At 40.3% G+C, this 22224-nt stretch overlaps 1 protein-coding gene across 8 annotated transcripts in view; it reads left to right on the top strand.

The window, feature by feature from the left end:
* Positions 1 to 22224, top strand: part of LOC133462280 (ryanodine receptor 3-like) — a 139807-nt gene that overhangs the window by 7877 nt on the left and 109706 nt on the right. For all 8 annotated transcript variants that reach the window (XM_061743443.1, XM_061743445.1, XM_061743441.1 and 5 more), the window contains exon 2: positions 17788 to 17907. In XM_061743443.1, the coding sequence (XP_061599427.1) occupies positions 17788 to 17907 (120 nt within the window). The remainder of the gene's footprint in view (positions 1 to 17787; positions 17908 to 22224) is intronic.

Here is a 22224-nt window from a genome sequence, read left to right as displayed (position 1 = left end):
GGTGTTTTCCTTTCTTTTTTTTAAAGCTCTATTTAAGTCCTGTATAATAAACTAAACTGCAATTTACAGTTTATTTTCATTAAATTCCTCTAATTTATATGGAAGGCTTCTATCGTTGAAATTTCTCAGAATTTAGCAACTTTAACTGTTAGAGCTGTCTATTAACACACTGTCATATGTGATACATTTTTTTTTCAGCATATGTAACTATTTCTATAACATATAAATCAACAAATGGAGGCAGCTTTAGGGTTCATTATCTTCCCAAAGGGCTTTTTGACTGGAATAATCAGGGATCAACCCCCCCCACACACACACACTCCGGGGGCTAATCCGCTTTGTATCTGGAGCCTCAGTGGCCTGCTGCCAACTCATCTACTAGAAAGTTAACAATTAACACTAAGTAACATTACTTGCAGCTACATTGTTGGACTGAAGCGATGTGGACATTCACATCTTACAGTACATCACCTTGAGCACCTGAGTCGCATCAGCGAGAATTTCAGTCTCCGACAGTGTGTAAGAACTTCTGTGATCCTACACTAGAAAAAAGAGGAATAGCGGCTCTTTTTTGAACCAGTACATGTGATGGAGGTTGAGGGGGAACGGGTCGTGCACCATTAATCCAGTTTGATCGGTTACATGACTTATGCATGTACTACGGCTCTGAAACATCAGTAGCCTGACTGTACACTGTATTGGAAAATCAATGGCACCTTCCTTGGTGATGAAAAGAAAACATGTTTGTTATTGCATATTTCTAACTCTCTCGTCATGGGTCCATAATATTTCTTAACCTATATAATATGAATACTCAGTTAGATCTTATATTGTATTCCATGTACTGTCCAGATTGGTGTTCTCTTTGTGGTGAGCTGTGAGGTGTAGCTGCAGAAAAGCAAAACGATCACAGACACAGTGCCACTTTTATGATCCCTTTAACATTTCTCCATCCATACTGTGACATCTGTGATATTAAAAATATATCTCTGATGAGCTATAACAAAATATGCAAGAGATGTGGCATCAATTGCTACAGTAACACCATTTAAAGTAAAATTTGTACACTGAAAACTATTATGTATTTTGAAAAATAAGCATTGTTGAAATGTTAAATGTTTGAAAAAGCCAAATATATATCAGTTCTGTTCAGTAAAACTGTTATTGCGATTACAATTATGTGTTTCTATTGATCCAATCCCCCATAAGAAAACAAGAGAAGGCGTACTGCTCTTCATCAAGAAAACAAATAAAAAATGAACCTGGCAAATATCTGTTAATGAGTCTTTTCAGCGTAATCAGGCTTTTTCATTTTTATTGTTCTTCCCACTCTTTCATTGCACTAAAAGATCTACAGCATCCCTTCAGTGAAATCCTCCAGGGCTGCATTCTCTGCCATTTTTCCAGCAGCTTGGCACATGCAATTAGGAAGGTAAGACAAAAGAAAAAAAACAATTAAAACCCCCCAAAATACAGTAAGAAAGAAAATCCCAAAATATTATAAAGATCACATATGACTCAGAAATAAATCAGAAAATGTCTGGAGTGCTACAGCAATTTGGCAAAAACAAAGGGAGGTGTATCTACAACTGATATATTGGTGTCAAGTTCCCTGTAGAATAAATAACGTCAGAGGAATTTATGACTTGAGATGGCGAGGTCCTGCGACCAAACCATCACCGCGGGTTTGGTTTATTAGATAAGACTATTTTTAGCATATATTTTATGTTGTGCTCAGTGCTTTGGCCCATATGACCGTGAATCTACACCTTAGTCTCGTCCATCAAAATTGCTCTAGAAGTCTTGTTGTTTGAGGCCTGTAGAGTCTAAAATATAACTTGTCCACCTTTTGCCTGAAGACAGTTGGGATAGGCTGAAGGATATTCTCACAAGTCTGAATAGGTTGAAGCGGCAATAGATAATGGATGGATGTATGGTTTGTATGAGGTTTTCTTACTGGCAGTTCAAAAGTTGCCATTGTAAAACTGTAAACAAAGGTATTTGTCCAAGTTAGCAACAGTTACTAAGGAGGGCGGGACTTATGCTGCGTTCCATTTATCTCGGAAATCGGAACTCGGAACTGGGAATGGCGCCACAGCCGAGTTATCGGGGTTCCAGTTACAAAGTCGGAAAACAAGATGGCCACGTCCACAAAAGCTGTTCTAGTGCTTGCCTTGTCCGAATACAAGCAACTTCTGGACAAATATGCAGTCCTTCTGCAACTTTCCAACACGGTGGATGAAGAGGAAACAGAAAGGAGCACAGCTCTCTTTTACTTACTGTTTACAGCCGGGGCAGCCATCTTGGAATGTTAACTCGGGGGTGGTGAAGATTCTCCGACTTTCCGAGTAGGAAATCCCACTTCGAGGGACGTTCCAGTTGAAAATTCCGACTCTGAACTCGGAAATTCCTACTTCCAAGGACAAATGGAATGCGGCATTACTGGCTGCTACTTACCCTCTTAATTCCTATGGAAGCACTCAGGAAGTATAGAGCATCATTTGATTATTTTTTAACACCCTGCTTGTGTATTGTTGTGTAGTTTGTGTTCAGTAAATGGTGACATGCAGAATATGCCATGTGTTATCGTTCATGCAATGTTGTATTTACATAACTGGACACCTGGTAATGACTGTACATGACTATGTAGTGATCCAAGCCTGGTTTACGACGTCTTGAGTTACAGAGTCTCCCAAACCAAGGAGAGTGAAATACACATGAACATTTTTCGAGGTGACACGAAAGGAGTAACTGACCGTCATGGTCCACCACTAACAAATACACATCGGGTCAAACCAAACAAAGAAGTACTTGAAAAGGTACCTAGAATGCCTGGCACGAGTTGGGGAGCAAAGTGGTAAAGTCATAAAACTGATTAAAAGTCTCGCCCGTAATGGGCGTGATAACCGATTGAAGGAAAAAGCTGCTGTCTCCTCTCACTCTCACTTTTCTACATCTTTTTTTGCTCCATCTACTTTTTCTACAACTCTCTTTTGCTCCTCCTTACACTTTTTGGCTTTTTACACTTCTGTTCACTTATTTTGACCTTTTTGAGAGAGTTTTGATTTTTCTTATACATTTTTGAGCTAAGTTCGAGTTTTTCCTTTTTGGTTTGCACAGTTCACCACCCAGCAAGGAGTAACTTTGGGTCTAAATTTGTTTGTCCAACGAGAATCTTCCAGACCCGCTCATCTAACATTCGAAGGCAAGACGAGAGACCTACGCAGGCCGCATTCATCCTAAGGGCACAGTTGGCAGGACCAATTGCAATATTACCACGTTGTCGACAGACGATTTCTGGGAATGGACAGAAGTAGGCTTGTTGTACTGGATGCAGAATTATATTTAAAGGGATTGTGACATGAAAAACAAATTTTTCTTGATTTTTTGTGTTTTGTTGGGTGTCTTGACATCAATTACACCCAAAAAACAACGAACTTTTAACATTCAGTGTATTGTGTGCTTTCTGGGATTTTCCGCATAACTGTGCAAAAACGGCGCATGTGGTTTGGTGGCGGGCCGTTACGTAACGGCCCGCTAAATCACCGCCCCCTCCACCCAGCTCCCTGCCTCCGCTCCTCTCCAGCGCACCATAAAGGCGGATTTATGGTTCCGCGTTACACCGACGCAGAGCCTACGGTGTAGGGTTACGCTGCGACGCGCACCATACGCTGAACCCTACGGCGTAGGCTCTGCGTCGATTTAACGCGGAACCATAAATGAGGCTTAACACGGAGCTGTTTAGAGCCTCTTCTGTTCTAATCACCGGAGGAAAACTGCTAAGAAGACCCGCGGCCACTGACTGGACTTAAGATAAGGGGACAGTGCTGCTTGCATGCCTTTATTTTTATGATTGTTTGCTGTGGTTCTCCCTGCTGCTCTTCCGTGCATGCTTCGCCTGTCGCTCCGACGCCGCTGTGAGCGTATGGCTGGAGGAGGAGGAGGTTTGGAGGAGGAGCGGAGCAATGATTGACAGGAAAGGGGGGAAAGGAAGCATTTTTCACGGCGCAAAAAAACACTGTAATAAAAAGCCAGGAAAAGAGTACTAAGAGTGAAGTTTTTTTTGTTACACTATTTTAGACACATTTGAGGGATGTTGGCCAAGACTTTTAATAGTGTTAAAAGCATGTTAAAAATGATGTCACAATACCTTTAATAAATTAAGTAGGATCGCTACAACTAATTAGATTAGTGGACTCAGCAATACTTAAAAGTTAAGGAAAATAATCAAATATAGGAGGCAAACCAGACTGAGACTCTTGAAAATCTGGGATTTCAAAATAAAACAGAAACCCAAAACCACGACACATCACAAGTGGGAAGCACAATCACTTTTTAAAACCCCCTCATTTAAATGGCAGACAGTACTTTCAGGATCTGCAGCTGGGATCCTTGTAACCACAGAAACAAAAGTCATTAGGAAAACTATTAGTGGCCCTGCATGTGAATCATTCTCTTACATAAAACAACTCTGGTGTCTGTCACCATTATGTCCAAAATTCAGTCTCCCCAGGGAGCCTCTAATAAGCTACTTAGAAAAGCATCTATTAATTCAATCTGCTGCAGTTGAGGCTCTCTTAAGAGAAAGTAAGGTTACTTCTTTGATGAAATGTTCAGCTCGCAAAGATTTTAATGCTGGATCGTTATGCTGTTGAAAAAAGCTCTTCTACTGTCCCTGATGTTCCTTAGTGATTGTTTGTGGTGATTGTAATTGACTCCACTGTGGTGTTGCAGCAAGATATTAACAGCAGCTGCATCAAGGCTCAACATCAGCTACTTACCAAGAAATTCAAGAGTTGTCAAAGATTTCCATCTGACAGGGGGGTGGCGTCACTTATAAAATATTCAAGACTGCACCACGGCAGCACATACAGGAGACAATTTCACCGTCTTTACTGGGCTTTGTTACTGCAGAGTCAACAAAGCATGTTGGGAAAAAATGCACACACCAGCATGCTGGACGGTAGATTCACGAGTGTTGCATTTGCAGCAGGGACAGCTGCACACATGTGTGCTAAAGCTTTAATAACATCAATACATTCTTTTTGTTTTCAACTGAATAGGGTTTTATTGCTATTCACGTAAATTTTGGTAGCTACTGCTGAGGAAACATCTATAGATATAGAGATATATATATTTAAAAAAAATGTAATTTTTATTTTATTAACATACAGTACAAACAACAACAAAAGACGACATCGAGTTACAATTATATGTATCTAGGTGTGTGTGTGTGTGTGCGTGTGTGTGTAAATAATATAATGAAAGTAGATAAGTAAATTAAGAATATTAATTTGAAAATAAATTAATAAATAAACAAATAAATAAGTATCATATAGAGTGATATAGTATAGCACGATATAATATAAAGTAATATACTATAATAGCATATAATAATATAATAATATCCTAATATAACATAATAATTTGTATAATATTATAACATATAACAAAATTATATCACCATACTATATTATAACAATATAATAATAGTAATAGTTTAACATCCCATGAGATCTCATAACATAGAATTGGTATATATTACCAATTCTAATATATATATTGCAATGAGAGGCGAGCAGGGCGTCCCCCCACCAGACTCCTTCTATAGATATCTTGATATTTTGCCATACAGGTGAGGAAGCAGATAAAGATTTGTTTTTTTAAATCAATTTTTTGAAGATGTATCACCACTGCAGAATTGCTCAATTTTCATCAACCCGGCACAATAGGTAATTATGACACAATAGGTCAGGATCTGACACATCAACTGTCCCTCAGGCTGTTATTGATCGCTTCCTTCAAAGTATGAACACTGTATGACTATTTGCTTTTTCATTTTGTATCTCTCAGGGTCACCTCAGTTAGCCACAAACCAAACATTCCCACTGTTTTGGTATTTTATCTTTAAATTTGTGGTATTTTTCTCTATATTTCAGCCATGCCCTGACTTTACCCTGGACACATATTAGAGAATGAGCTGAGGGACTGAGATCTATTAGCTCAGTGGCTACTGAATCACCTAACATGTTGCATGAACATCAGAGTGACCAAAACTACTTTGTTTTGGTCATGGAGAACCAGCATGTGGAGATGAGTTGGTAATGTTAGTCCTCTCTCTATCAAATATTATCAATGTGGTACCATGCGTAACCAGAAAACAAGATGAGCTCCTTGTCTCCTGCTGCTGCACTGCAGATTGACATCTGTTTCAGAACCGCAACCGCAAAAAGAAAGAGTACAACCGAGAAAGATGGTTCGAAAAAGGGAAAGATGATTTAAGAACCAATGGCGAGAAAGGAAAAATGTTACCGACAAACATAATTGTGCCCTTTGTTACAGATTTTGATTTCTCCGTTATGGATTCTGGGTTTTGGTTCTCAGGTTTTCGGTTTTGAATCGCAGAACATTTGGAGGTGACTTGAAGCCATAACAGTCCCCATGCCACAACCTAAATGATCTACTGCTAACATCGGACCTCAAGGACGACCGACTCAGCCTTAATACAGTCATAATGTTTTTTGGTTAATCAATATATATAATAAGTGAATTAATATCTCCCAAAATGTCAAAGTAATGATAGGTGGACAGGTTTATAGCTTGATTTGTTGTATTTTTATCGAGCACATCCTTTTTCTCTACGGATTAAGTGCAGGCTGTGGAATTACTGAATTAACCGCAGTCACTGCTTGCACTTATGTTCTGGGTCACATATCCGGTACTCCCGCTTCCTTGACCTGAAAGAAAAAGTGTAATTTCCATTACTGTTCCACCTGGGACTTCCTCTGGCGTCACACAGTCAAGGAAGTGAGTCAGAAATCATATTTAACTTCCTGAATACGGGAACACATACTGCATCTGCTAGTCCTGCTCTCCCTTTGGACCTTTTGAAGTAGCTTTTCCCTAAAAACGTACATTACACTTCTCATCAGGAGGTAGAAGCAGCCTATTTTCATTCCTCTATGCCACAAAGAGTCTCAGTTCCCTCTGTTGATGTCTCTCCTCAACTGCTGCTTCCTGTCCAAAAAGAGGGAAATAATTAGCTCTTAAGGTTCTTTGGTGCAAGGGCCTACACTAGCTATAGTGTTATCACATATTGCCTCTGAGCATCCCCTGTGTCTTTCCGTAGTCAGGGGAAAAGAGCAACAGCACAGCAATCTTTTTCCACTGTCACTGTATTGCCTCAGCTCCAAGGCATAGTGGTGCTGGAAGGTGCAATGAAACACTTTACAGCTTCCCTGCTTCACCCCTTTAGTATTGAGAAATGCAGCTTGGCTTACTACCTCCAGACCGGGGAGGGATTCAATCTGCCAGCAGGGTACACTTATAAGCTGTATAAAATTCCTCCTCAGGTGACCTGGTGTACAGCAGCTCCCTCCATTAATTGACTTTGACTTGTTTGTTAGTATCTACTGCAGGGCTATTCAATTGGCGGCCCGCGGGCCACATGCGGCCCGCCAGGAGCTTTTATGTGGCCCCTGGTCATATTTAAAAAAAGGGGTTGTTTGTTGAAAAAAAAAATAAATACATTTTTTTTTTATTTCAGATTTTTTGCCAGTGTTGCACAGTGTTAATGTTTGTCACATTATTATTAACCTTCGTTGTACAGAGGACTTGTTGACATCATTAGGCTTCTAGGATTGGCCTGACATTTTTTTCATTTGAATAAGTGAGGACTTTGCATTTCAGATGGAACTTCTAAGCCTCCTATAATTTCATGTGATTGTTTTGTTTTGCTGATATAATGCACAGATGTGTCATTAATAAAGGAGCTTATGGTTAATATTTTAGTTGCTTATTTATAACATCAAACTGGCTACTATGGACTGAAATGCTTGTGCCCAATGCTTAATATAATATTCAAATAAGGAAATTTTGGTGGAAAGTGGTGTTTTGTCATTATGCCGTGTTTTATTAAAAGTAGGTCAATATCAACTTCATTAAGTTTGCACAATGCATGGTTTCAAAATGAACTTGCATTTAAAATAATATTTCTTTATTTGAATATTATATTTAACATTCACAATGACTAAATCTGTAGACAATTAATACATAATTCATATGTAAACTAGATATATTCAAATGTATAATACAAATGTATTATATTTACACAAGTCTTCGTCTTTGAGTGCAAAATACATTTTGAAAACCCCCACATTTTCAAATTGTGCGGCTCTCTCCATACAGTCCTTTTGCAGATGTGGCCCCCGGCCGAATCTAGTTGAATACCCCTGATCTACTCTATACTGTGACAAAGTTTTACACTGCAATTGCAGCTACATTTGCCGTCATGTAAAATGTAGCTGTGTTTCGCTCCAAGCTATTTACGTCGCTGTGATCATCGTTACCTGTCCCATCCTGAAGATGGATGGCCTCGGCCCATATGGCTGATGCTGTTCACAGCTGTATACTGTGAGTGGATGGTGATTGGGTAATTAGATTGCCCACAGTGATTAGATAGTCCAAGTCTGATGCAAAATATGCGCCAGATGACTTTTAGAATCACACATGCACAAAAACAAAACCTCGGAGCATCATATATGGGTGGGACAACTCATAACCCTCAGATTAGATTATCTTCCAAGGGCTTGACGGTTTTTTATCATCCTCTACATTTCAGCTGAACTGAGCGATTGATCTGGTTTGTAACACTCATTAAAATGTTGTAACTATGGATAAACTTGACACACGTGACCTTATGTTCTGCATCGTAGTGTCAGATGTAGAGCACAGACTTTAGAAAACGTGTTCAATAATTCTTTAAACATCGTGCATTCACAGAGTGCAGTCTCTGCTGCAGCTGCATGTATTTTCTGCCGGCTTCTGGCCTCTGACACTGCTCAGTAACAAGGCTGTCATGCTCAGCAAAGCCCTTAAAGAAGGCTAAAATTTCAGCAGACGTCCAGATTAATTTGTTGTGTCACCCTGACTTGGGGATTTTAATGAGGTGTCTGTCTGTGTGTGAGGTCTTTGTGCTCTCCATGGCTCTGTTTGCTTTTCTGGCTCTCTTTTCCTCACGTTCTGTCTGTGCATCGGGGGGGAGCATGTTCAGCAGTTTGCTCCGATATGAGCATTAGCACTCCCATTTACACAGTAACACTAAGTCATGAGAACAAAGATTCGCTCCTCTGGTCCAAACTTTGTTTGTTCTTGTTCTCTTTCCATCTTCAGCTCTGTCACACCACAGTGTGCGAAAGCATTATGCTATAAGCCTGTGAATCACTCCTACAGCAAAGCAGCAGAGAGCCGTAATCTCTATCAGACTGTTGTGGAACAAACATTTCTTGCCTCTAAGGGCTTTCTCTGATTGTGGAGCACCATCATGGGAAAATATAGCACCTTGTTTTTCAATTTTTGTCATGCAGTGAGTCACTAGCAACAGAAAACGCAGTGGTGAATAGATTTATTTCTTTTTCTTTGTTCAAATGTGCTTATATTATGCCATATGAGGTACAGTTTTACCATTTTAAGTACTATTTATGTAATACTTTAGATTGTGATTGTGTGAAAATGTTTGTTCATGTTAAAATATCAGTTTAAATGTAATTTGAAGCTGTATTTACTTATTTCTATGAAGCGTTGTTACAACCAAAAACGTAATAACGGCCAATAACGTAATAACTGCCAATAATGTAATAATTTTGGCCATTTCAAATGTAATAAAGCCAATAGTGTAATAATGTGCCAATAATGTAATAAAACTTTTGAGTCAATAATGTAATAACGTTTTGCCGATAATGTAATAATTTTGTAATAATTTTTTAATACCAGGCCAATAACGTAATAACCAGCCAATAATGTAATGCCTTATTACATTATCGTCAAAAAGTTATTACGTTATTGGCTCAAAAGTTACATTATTGGCACATTATTACACTATTGGCCTTATTACATTTGAAATGGCCAAAATTATTACGTTATTGGCCATTATTACGTTTTTGGTTGTAACAAGCGTCATCTAGTTTTCACTGTCTCCTATCCCTGCTATTGCGAAAACCAGACAAAGTTGATGGTGTTTTAAAGCGACTTAACGTCCATGCCTATAGGGAAACCTCTGAGATAGAAACTGAAAAAGTCTCTTTATGTCCAGTTATTGCTCTTTTAGAATAGATGATATTAGACCCGGTTGAACAGTCACAGATTGGCAGGCAGTTAACTGACGGGATTTGCCACTCGATCATCATGTGTGAACAAATCAAAGATTTGTGAAAGACTTTCACCAGCAAGCCATTATCAATTCAACAAGCCTAATATACGGAGCCATCTTGAGGATCCCATATTCAGGATACAGCCAGCAAGGCTTCGAGTGGGATCACAGTAAGTATTGGAAGGGAATCCCAGAGGGGCATTAGCAGGCCCTTTTTAAATAAACAAAAGACTTTTCACACACTTTCAAGTCTCTGTGTAGACAATCTGTGCTACCCTAATGTTTATGTGTATCGGCCCTAATCGATCCATTCCTTCATCCACAGCTCTTTGTCTCTTCTTTTTTCAATAGTGTTCTTAGAAAACAGCCCAAACAGCTTGCACCACTTGATTCCTTCCTCAGTTTATTTTCAAAAGATCAGTTGTGTTTTTTTATGTGCTGACCCCCTATAGCCTTGTCTGTCTTATTTCCAAAATGAGGTTTGAGAGACCACTTGAGTCACTGTCAAATCCTGTAGTGTGACCCTTACTTGTTGATCAATCACTTAATGTGAGCGATAAAGTGACTTTAAAGACTCCTGATTACATGACAGTGATCTGAAAAATCACTCTGAATTAAAACATTTATAATGTGCCAGAGAAACACTAGGTCTTCTTTGTTACAACATTCTCTGGACCTGTGTGTGTGTTTCTGTGTGTGTGTGAAAGGACAAAGTCATGGCAGGAGAGTGTGCTTTGCAGGGATCACAGGTGCTGCCCAACTGCATTTTGTTCTGCAGTGTCCAGGCAATAGGATCAATCTGTCCACCACCAGGTTTCAGCGTGTGAGCCGGTCTCTAAACAACATTCAGTGGGTGCTTGTCCAGGTGATGATGGAGATTTATTACCCAATACCTTGTGAAATAATACCACATGGGGAAAAAGGCAAGTGGAGGAAAGAATTATGGTGTGCCCTGTTGTTGTTTTATTTAGTTGGGATGGTTTTCCATTAGCAGTTTCCCTTTCCTATTGCGTATGTGTGTCTGCGCTCCAGCCGCCGCCCAGGGGACGCCTTGGTCCCACCCCTTGGGCCAGCTTGCTGTTGATTCACCAGGTGTCTTGGCACAGGATCAAGTTAAAGAGGACAGATCGACTCTTACCTCAAAGAGCGAGGCAGACTGAGGCAGAGAGCAGGATTTTATCACCACATTACTTTACTTTTCATGGCATATATTAAATAATGGTGAATTCCTCTTCAAAGTATGTGTAAAATACTTTTCTTTATGATCTCCCCGTAGGTATTTACATACCCTGTTGCACCAGAACTTTTACACGGAACTTTCTTTCTGCAAGCCATTTCAGCTTTACAAAAAAGAGGTAAATAAGTAGAGAGAAGGTGACAGCAAGGGTGTAACATCGTAGAAGCGCTAGAAATACAAGCCTTACAGGAGTCACTGAGGCATAACATGAAATACTGAAGCAATACATGTCATTGCACCTTGTGCTCACAAACAGCCCTCTGAGCCCTTTTTCCCTTCTTGCTCCGACTTGTTCGTGACTTTGCCAGATATTTTGTGACTCCAGCTGAACAGTAGCTGTTAGTTGTACCTCCAGGATGTACAAGCAAATTTACTGCCAGAGCAGTGCAGCCTCGTGCCTCTGCCACATATGATAAACTTGTAAGAGCTCCTTTTCATGCACTGATGGCATGCACTAGACTGCATTATACCTGCCGAAATACTGTAATCACTTCTTTGAGCCAAAGGCTTATCTACTTTGACTTCTGCTGAGAGCATTTTGATTTAGATTGCCTCCACTCGTTATAGTACTTAAGAGAAGAAAAAGAAAAGAGAAAAAAAGATATTTGCAGCAGGGTACAGAAAGGTTGGAGAGGAATGAGGTGATTGGAAAACAGGGAAAAGATAAGCCATTCAACCAACTGCACATTGTCAGGATTATTTCACAAAATTTCACATTGCTTTAATCATCAATGAAAAGATGCATAGTTAGTGAAGCATATATAATCAATGTCTTTCATGTTACTCTGACTATACATAATGTTCAGAATCCTTATTGACTCACTGTAACCTTGTCAAGGTCACACTGGTTTTGCCACCCTGTTTCTATGCACTTTTCTCCACCAATGTCATTATTCCCATATGCACAAGGGCACTGTGATTGGTTGAAATGGGAAAATAAGAAGAGTTGCAATCAGAGTATGCTCACTGACTTGTTAAAGCTCTACTGACACAGAAAAAGGAGGAATTTCATGCCATTGTTGTCGTGCGTGCATACACACACACACACGCGCGCGCACACACCAAACAACATGCACACAGTGGAGATGACAAAGCCATGCAGTGTACGGGAGGGAGCAGTAGGATTGAGTCAACTGAATCCCAAGGTGCCCTTGGAGGAATCAGCTCACCTCCCACTTGTCTTGAAGATATTTGAATAAATTGTATTTTCTTTAATGGCATCAGGGAATCATTTAACTCCCGTTGTTCAGTTATCTTAAATGTACTTCAGGATATCATATTCAGGATGCCGTTTGTCAGTAGATATTTTAGTGCAGAATGAAATATCTCAACAACCACTTGGTTTGCAGGGGGTGGATGCTAATGAGGGCAGCATGGTGATGTGGTGGTTATCGCTGCCGCCTTGCAGTAACAATATTTCTGGTTCAAATCTTGGCTGGTGTAAGGATGTGGACTTTGTGGGATTTTCTGGGCCTGTGTGGGTTCTCTCAGGGTAATCCAATTTCCTCCAGCAAGCATGCATTTTTCAAAACTGTCCATCAGTGTAGGTGTGCATGTTTGTTTCTTCCTGTGTGGCCCTGCAGTGGATTGGCAACTAAAACATTGAAAATGCTCGCATGCTAATTATCACAGAGAATACAGTAAACATTTTGCATGTTTCATATCATGGTATCAAAATTATTTTATTTTATATGTCTTTACGATACCATATAATCAGTACTCGAGTTGTAAAAAAAAATCAGGGGGGGTGGTGGATTTTATCATATGGGGACAAATAATTTGTGCTGATTACAAATAATATAATATATTACAAATAATAGCACTGACCAAAACACCTGCAGAAACACTGCAAGAATGACATAGCAGCAGTTAAATGCAGCCTTCTGTAAGATTTGAATATCCACTGGGCTTACATCAAATACATCAAAACACAACTATAAAAAACAGTTTTCTTTACTTATCAATATGACTGTCCTTCACAGGATTAGTAAAATGGATCACTGCAAAAACTCAAAATCTTAACAAGAATATTTGTCTTATTTCTAGTTAAAATGTCTCATTTTAGTAAAAAAAATCTCATTACACTTAAAACAAGACTCATCACTGGAAAAAAACAACAATTTTCACCTGTTTCAAGTAAATTTTCACTTGAAATAAGTAGAAAAATCTGCCAGTGGAACAAGATTTTTTTGCATGTAATGAGAAGATAAATCTTGTCCCACTGGCAGATTTTCCTACTTATTACAAGTGAAAATTTACCTGAAACAGGTGAAAATTGTCACATAAGTTATTTTTCTGGTGTTATTTTTCTGGTGTTATTTTTCTGGTGATGTTTCTAAATGTTGAAATAGCAGTAAAACCACATTCATTGATGAAATGACATAAGGGATGGAAAGGGGAGATGGCAGTTTTACAGGGGGGATGATTTGGACTGTTTTTATTTCAGGGGGGATGCCATCCCCCCTCATCCCCCCTCAACTCGAGTGCTGCATATAATATATAAGAAGAACTGGAGAATACCTTCTATGTGATCACTCAAAGAGCTTCTGAAGAGTGCGTTTGGAGCCTGTTTTTCCTTGAACTGTCTGGCACCAAGTTAAAAATGGGTGGAACGAGTAGCCTGGAAACAGTGGAAGACGCCCACATTATTTCAGTCACAGTTAGCTATTTTAGCTTGGCTGGCTTTGCTTATGCTAATCTCAGATGATTATTTATATGACTTTGCAATAATTCAGATCAAATCCATCCATACTTCCTCAATTCAAGTCTTGCTACCAAAACGCCATCGGAAATGAGTGCTGTCGGAGCTGAAACGAGGACTAGCTCAACTCTGGGACCCCCCTGTTGCCCGGCCCGGTGTTTGCAGGGTCAGACCCGTTGCAGTTAGGAAAGCCCACTGGCATCAGGTTTCCATATCTACCTATGGAGACAAAAAAACAAACATTGTTTGACCAGGCTGTAAATAGGTTTATTTCTGCTGCAAAGTTGAACATTTAAAGATGGGATGAATAGAGAGTGACTCGCTTTTGGAGTCTGGTCCTGATGGTCAGTCGAGGGACTGCAGTTTGTGAACCGGAACTTGGAATGCTGGCACTATAATACCCCGGTGAAGAGTAATGTTATATATTCTGTGAATGTTCATTTTAAAATGTGACATCTTATGGGGGAAAAAAGTAATTCCTTTTTAGTTAAACAGCTAATGAAATAATGGATTTAATTTTGTCTTCGTTCATCTGAGCCCATGCAGAAGAACAGGTGATGCCTGCTCAGGTCACCAGAGCTGACCAATCAGAGCAGGCTATACATTTCAAGCAGGTTTTGTTTTTACAACAAAAATGCAAGCATGGAGGAAACGGCTACTGTAGGCCATTTTACAGGAACCTATGTTTGCATTCCCATCATCACAGCATGTATTCAAAACCACTAAACTTCTAGCAAATCTACAGATATTCTGTCTTCATTTCAAAGAAGATTTTAGAAGAAGGCAGCAGACTCTCCTTCAGTCAGATGTTTTGTTCTCACATTTAGCACACTGCCCCATCTCAAATTAAGGAGAACATCATCTTCTTCTTCTCCCTCCTGCCTTAGTGCTTCTCTTGAATGATTGATAACAGCAGATGCCCCCACCACCCCCCTCCCCTGTGTATCAGTCAGGTATAACACAGGCTGAGTGAGACGGATGTGGTGGTGACAGAAGGTCTGAGATAGATACTTGGGGGCAGGTGTGACACAGGAGAAGAAGGTCAGTTGTGGGCCAGATGGAGGCTGAGACATGAAAACTGCCTGCGGTGATTAAAGAGATGATTCTGAACGTTTGTGTGAGAATCTTGGCACTCGGTCAGGCAGAGATGCAAAGCATGGATCAATACCGTCCTGATGTGGCCCAAATCAGCTCTCTGCTTTCACTCTCAACGAGGAGACTGATGGTTTGTCCTGACCCAGCCAAGTGTTGGGTTGCCATAAAGGCCTATTAATTTCAATCTGCATCTGAGCTGAATAACATTTTCATATTGATCTGAGACCGTTAGAACTGCCTAAAGTCCTTCCCATAACACACTTGATTGACATCATCAATTCCAACAGTCGGTATTGGCTCAAGTGTATCTGCTTCTTACTGCATGTACAGCACAACAGACTAGAACGTCAGTTGAACAATGGAAACTGCTTTCAATGATTTACTAGTTATTAACTCAAAAGAGCTAAAGATGAAGAGGGATAATCTTTTAATGTATTTAAAGATGCTCCCAATTGCAGCCTCACCTTGAGCCATGTATGACCAGCAAGTGGGCATTAATACAAACATAAAAAGGTCCCGTGTGGCTGCGATGGCTTGTCAAAGGGATTTTAGGTACAAACATAAAAAAAAAGAAAGAAATAACAGACACTGGGTTTCCTTGCAGATGCTTGCTTTATTTCTGTGTCACTGCTGCATTGTAATGGAGTGTTTCACTGTTACAACTACTGCTGCTGCACTCTGGGCTCAGCACGATCCCCTTTGCATTAAATGGGAGAGCTGGCAAATTGTGCAGAAGCCCCCCGCCCCTTGTTGTCCCGCTGCAGCCACTATCAGCAAATTTCCTCCTGCTCTGCAGCCATAAAGAGGAACTTTGTCCAGTTCAACATTTACAAGGCCAATGCCATAAACACAATCGACTCATTTACGCAGCAGTGGCATCACATGTCTCTTTTCAGCACTTCAGGATCCCAAAAGATGTATTTTGCGAGACTACAGTTTCTATCAAAGACAACGATATGCTCGTAACAGACAACAAGCAAAACTGATTTCATAGGTTTAACTCATCTAATTGGAAGTCTTTAACCTGAAAACTGTGCTGAAAAGTTGTAGATGAAGTTGATAGAGTTTTTATGATCTTGTGTTTATTGACCACCAAGCTGTGATTAAAGCGTAAACTTTCAGTTTTAATATACCGGTTAGGTATCACAGCCATTTTTTAGCAAAGTACGGCAAAGGCTTTGGAACGATTGTTTGAAAAGAAGTTAAAAGTCTGGAATTAAGATGATATTTTGACTGAAGTTCACGAAAATCTCAACGCAAGTGAAATGGAAGAAAAGAAAAAAAGACAATGTAACTGTAGACGAGAGACAGTACAAACATTCTGCGTGGTCGAGCAAACAGACATGAGGTATATTTCACAAGGGAAGAAACTGGTGGTGAGCTCAGCAGCTGCACCACAGGCCTGGAAGACCACAGATGGCAATTAAAATGAATAATCGCAGAATCCTTTTGCTTGATGAAGAAAAATCCCTCCACGACATCATCAGGAATACTCTGGAGAAGCATGTATATCGTTGTCAACGCCTACAGTCGAGAGACTCCTCCATGGATGTGAATACAGGGAGTCTATAACAACGGCTGCACTCGTTGCTCACATTCAGACAAATGCTGCAAAACTGACACAACACTTCACGATGCAGATGATTAATAACCATAAACATATTGCAGACTGTTAATTAGGGTCATGAAACCCTTCCAATGCCTCTTCTATATATTAAGATGCATTCCTATAACCAGCCCATTATTTCCTCTTAAAGAACAAAATACTGCAGCCTTTTCTCATCCTCATTTGTAGAGCTTAAAGGAGATTGAGTGGACACAAAGGGATCAGTTGTAGACGTTATTTTTTATTCACATTTAGAGGGGAAACCCACCAGCCACCCCTTCTCTCTTCCCTCACGGTTGCAAAATAAAAGAGAAAAAGGATGGAAGAAAAAGATAAGTTGTTTGGAAGGACAAACATGTTCATTGGGATGTTTTACGTGTGCCTCGTGTACACTGCCTCGTATGAAATTTGAATAATACAGAAAAGCATTAATTTTACATTTAGTCTAACTCAAGGATATTTTCCTTAATCTCTTCATGAGGGGGATGCACAATAACCCATTTCTTGAGATGTGCCAGCGTGAAACAGCAGGCTAATTTTGAGCAGCAGCTCTTTGGCGAGATCGTCTGAACCCAGCGTGATGCTAAAATTACAGGCAAGATGCCACAAACACGGTCCTCAAAAGCAGTGAAAAGAGATGCAGAGAAACAGCCGAAAAGTAGTGCAATTACACGAATAATAACAATTTTCACACAGACATCACTCTAAGAAGACATCTCTGTTGTTTGTTCCAACCGAACAGAGTTGATGTGGAAGTGGGGGGGGGGGGGGTACCGACCGGTGAAGAAACACTTTACAGGATCCTCCCCAGTAGACCTGAATGGGCATGTGTGGGGCTGAATTGGAGTTCTCCCAGGACACACACACACACACACACACACACACACACACACACACACACACACACACACACACACACACACACACACACACACACACACACAATCTATGTGTCTATACTTCTGCAAACACACAAACTGAAGTCAGTTTTGCTCTGACAGGATGATGAAGTGGTGCTCCAGTGCGTGGCGTGCATCCAGAAGGAGAATCGTAAGTTCTGCCTGGCCGCCGAGGGGCTGGGCAATCGTCTGTGTTACCTGGAGCCCACATCTGAGGCAAAGGTAGGCCCCGTCTCCCGGGTTCACATTGATTCTGTCATATCTGAAAAACATTTAGTGGAACGCGTGCTACTGATGTGGAGCGCCTCTGCCCTGCTTCTTGATCAAAAGTCACCTTCATACACTTTATTTGACTTAATTTGTTTTGGGTGTAGTTCCACTGTGTAATCAAGATTGTCCTCGCACACGCAGTCAGACACTGATGTAATCAGCCAGATGCCACATGAAGGAGTTTGCAGACAGGATGCGTCCATCCTGACGAGAGACGACCGGCTACTTTGTTCTCGTCCAGAAAAACAATCGGAGGAGCTTCAGATGTTTTTAGAGAGGCAGCTCGTTGTTTCATCAAAGCGAGAACAAAACCTCCATGAGCTTCTCTCAAAAAGGGTTAGACGACAACGTCACATCTCCGTGGGCCTGTTGTTAGATGATAATACTCTGAAATTACACCCCTGGATATGTTTGATGGACTACTTCATAAGCAGCGGTGTTGTTAGCTATAATTGCCTACCGCTTTATTGTAGCTCTCTGCACATTTAGTGAGTTGTGCAACTAAGTCCATGACTTTAATGAGCGAAATGTAGTTGTTTGACTCTGAAATCAGCACTTACCAAGGAAGGCATCAGCATTATGGAGCTTATCCTCCTACAGCGCTCCCATTAGTCAGAACTATCCCAACGATGATGGCTGCAGGAAAGATTTAAATCGACACTCCTACCTTTCACTGGCCGCTGATCTGCAGCTCACCTGGTGTGTTAACGCTTTCCAGGAACAAATCTGCAGATGACATCAGGCAATATTTGGCTCTCATTGATTATCTATTAATCCTGATCCGTTAGGATTTTCTGTGATTAAGCCTGTTCGAACTGGCATTTGCAGTGTCTGTAAACAAAAGATAGCGATAGAGAGAGAGAGAGAAAAGATGAGAATATTGAGGAAAAGCAAAGAGGAAATAATAATCATTAGGATTTACATGCCAGCGAGGATCCTTGTACCGCTGGCATTTTGTGTTTTCTCTTCTTCAGCTTTCCCAAATAGCGCCATGCCTTCACCTCATAATGGACGGTAATTACACCTGACAGGTGTGATAGATATTCTCTCTATAAGGCACTTTGTCTTCACTGCCTATTGTTTTTATGATAAGGTATCACCTCACATTTAAGAAGAACAACAATTTTGTGGGGGAAAAAAAGGAAAAAGACCCCAACAGAGCCATTTAGAAGTGGACAACTCAATAGGTTGCTTCCTTTTCTTGGTAAACCAGTCCAGTAATGGTGCAGAGAATCAAATGGTGGCCTGAGGTTGATTTAAAGGGTGCACAGTTTAAATGGCAACATCAATCAGCCTGTGAAAAGCTGCTTGATTATGATATACAACCAGCAGCTCTCTCCTGTCAGACATTCAATATTATGACTATTGGAGGGACGCCCGCTCACCATTACAGCAGTGATGCTGTGTCTTCATTGTGTGTACGGTGTCTGAGTATTTTAATTTAATTTCTTTACTTATCAAAAGCCTTATCAGCCCTTTATTTAATCCTGAAATGAAGAGCAGAGTAAAAAAAAAAACACCCCTCCAGGACCTATTTTGAACCACAGCGTGAAGAGTGAAACAAAGATGTGATCTATTGTTACCCACCATCCAGTGACACTCTTTCCCACATCACATGATTGGCCGTACACCAACTGTCTGGGCATGCCCAGCCTGCTGTAAAGCTGTCTCAGGGATCTGCCACGGGAGAAAGCATCCTGGCAGGGATGGATACTCCTCATCCTTTTCAGCTTTATTATACCTTCAATACACTTCTCTGGTCTCTGAAGGTACACATCACTGAGCAGGGCACCGGCCAGTTGCTGGTCATGCAGAGAGAGGCGGGTAGGGTTGGAAAGAAAAGGCCAGCTTGGCAAAGGGACATCAGCAGATTGACATTTTGTGAAATTACATTATTCGTGTTCAGAAATAGATGAAGTGGTCGATGTTATTCTTTATTCATTCTGGCCAAAAGCACAATGCCCCCGAGGTATGAAACACGGCAACATTAGACAAAACACCTCAACAATCCAAAACTCAAATAAACAACAAAATTTTAGATAACACGAAAAAATACCCACTTTCGACAACAGATAAAAAAGGAGACACAATGAACCCAAAACACAACCTTTTAGAAAGGTTTTGTCATATCTTGGACCATGTTGAGCTAAATGCACTGCTACCAGCTTAGCTGAGGTCAAAGTGTGAGTTATTGGACTGAGCTAGCCACCCGACATTAGCATAATCCGGGCAGTATGAATTTATTTTGCACTGGAATTCTCATTATGCAAATAAACAATTTCCAGAGGTCGCACACATGTTGCTAAATGTAAAATGAGTAACATTTTTTAAGTATTTAAGCAGCCGTCAGGTGAAAGAGCAGTGCAGCAGTCGGCCCTGGAGTGAGCGTCTCGCAAATGAAAGGAATTCCCCAAATAAAGCCTGAAACTATCAGCAATAATGGGACAAAAAAAATTGGAATTCATGCCTTTGATCGTCAAAACTGTCAGATTTTACTGCTCAATTTCAACTTTTAGACTCACGGTACGGTTGGTCGGGTCTGAAATATGAAACTCCTCTCCCCAAACTGTATGACTTTGATTGAACATATCTCATGTAAGCAATAAGAAGTGCAGGCAATCAGCTTTTTATTTTTTTTTCTCTACTGGTATCTGATCGATACTCAGTATTAGGGGCAAAACAAAGCCCAGGTATCACTATTGGCATCGGAAAGTAAGAAAATGGTATTGGAAAGTTTCTAGCTCAGCTTTTAACCCAATGTTAAACCTCTGTGTGTCAATTTGACATAAGAAGTCATGTGGCTTCTTTGTTCTGACATTTTAACCTGCATGAAGGTTAACTTGATCTTATTAAACTGCAATATCAGGCAACAGATTTGATCAGCTCTATGAGACTATTGAATAAACAATGCTATCTTTATAGCATTGTTTACTCAGCGTAGACACACACACACACACACACACACACACGTTATCCAGGCTAAAAATGAAAGCTGACAGTGATGGCTTGGTGAAAAGCACTGCCAGCACCGTCAGTTACCATATTACTGCTTAAGTTTTCAGTGCAAAGTCTTGGCTGAGGAAAACAGTGCTCACAGAGGCTCTTGCAAAGCCCTCTCATTCCTTATCAATCTGTGTGACTTAAAATTGACCCTTTTAGTGTCAGATCATAGTAATAGTGATAAGTCAAGCGCAAGTCAGATTAAGCAGTTAAGATCGATGAAAATCAAACCTATCCCATCAGCTCCTTTTCAACCACTTTAACGACAACAGGTTCCAATAGATGTTCTTTATTTATTACAGCTATTTGCTGCTCGATTTCCAAACAGGTAAATTGTAAATTATAAACTCATGCTTGTTGTGACACTGCAATAACATTTAACTGAGATCACAGCATAATCTCATATTATGCAATTTTGATCACTAGGCATATTAATCAATATTTTATTCATTGCCTAATCAATCAAGCCTCTCTTAAAATGACAGCTGGATGGCCTGAAAACTGGGTATGATATAGTGTAAGTGAATGTTGACCTTTGAAACTGTGGAATAACATCAGATAGGACCTTTGAATTCAGAATCTTCTAGATTTATTATTGTGTTAAAGCATAGCTAATCAAGCTACATGCTAACGGATGGAGGAATTATGGGGGGAAATGGAGTAAAAGAATTTCATGGGACAAGGTGAGTCAAATGGTGGGTGTGACTTATAACATCCTATAACGGTTCATTTAACAGTAAATAGACCGGGAGGACAAGTCTCACACACACGCATGCACACACAGGTGGCAGGAATCAAGCGTTCCAACAAGGGTTGAAACATGAAAGCCGGCTGGACCACAAGCAACACGACAGCTACGCTTCATAATAAAATAAAATAAATAATAATAATAAAACAAAAAGGCTGCCATACTTAATATGAAACTGGGCTATGGGAAGTTTTCAAATGAGGTTAGATTCACCTTTGTGAATGATCCACTTTAAAAGTTGAGATGCTCAGGGATGAGGCAGCTGAGGTGCTCAGGTTAGTATCATTTATCTTTTAGCCCCAATGCCCCCCATCGCGTCTTCCTCATTCTGTCAGTGAACTTCCTGTCCTGAATGGTGCTGTCCTGATTTGGAAGATGAGTGGGCAACCTTTCCGCTTTCTGATAATGCTCTGTTATAAACAGTTTATTTATGACCTGATCTGACCTGACGGCTCTGAATGCTCATCTTTTTAAAGTAGTGTCTAATGAATATCACCCACTCAGGTTAGATGAGCACGGTT

The sequence above is a fragment of the Cololabis saira genome, chromosome 16 (assembly GCF_033807715.1).
Source record: "Cololabis saira isolate AMF1-May2022 chromosome 16, fColSai1.1, whole genome shotgun sequence".
NCBI lineage: Eukaryota > Metazoa > Chordata > Actinopteri > Beloniformes > Belonidae > Cololabis > Cololabis saira.
This window is presented reverse-complemented; position numbering and strand designations above follow the sequence as displayed.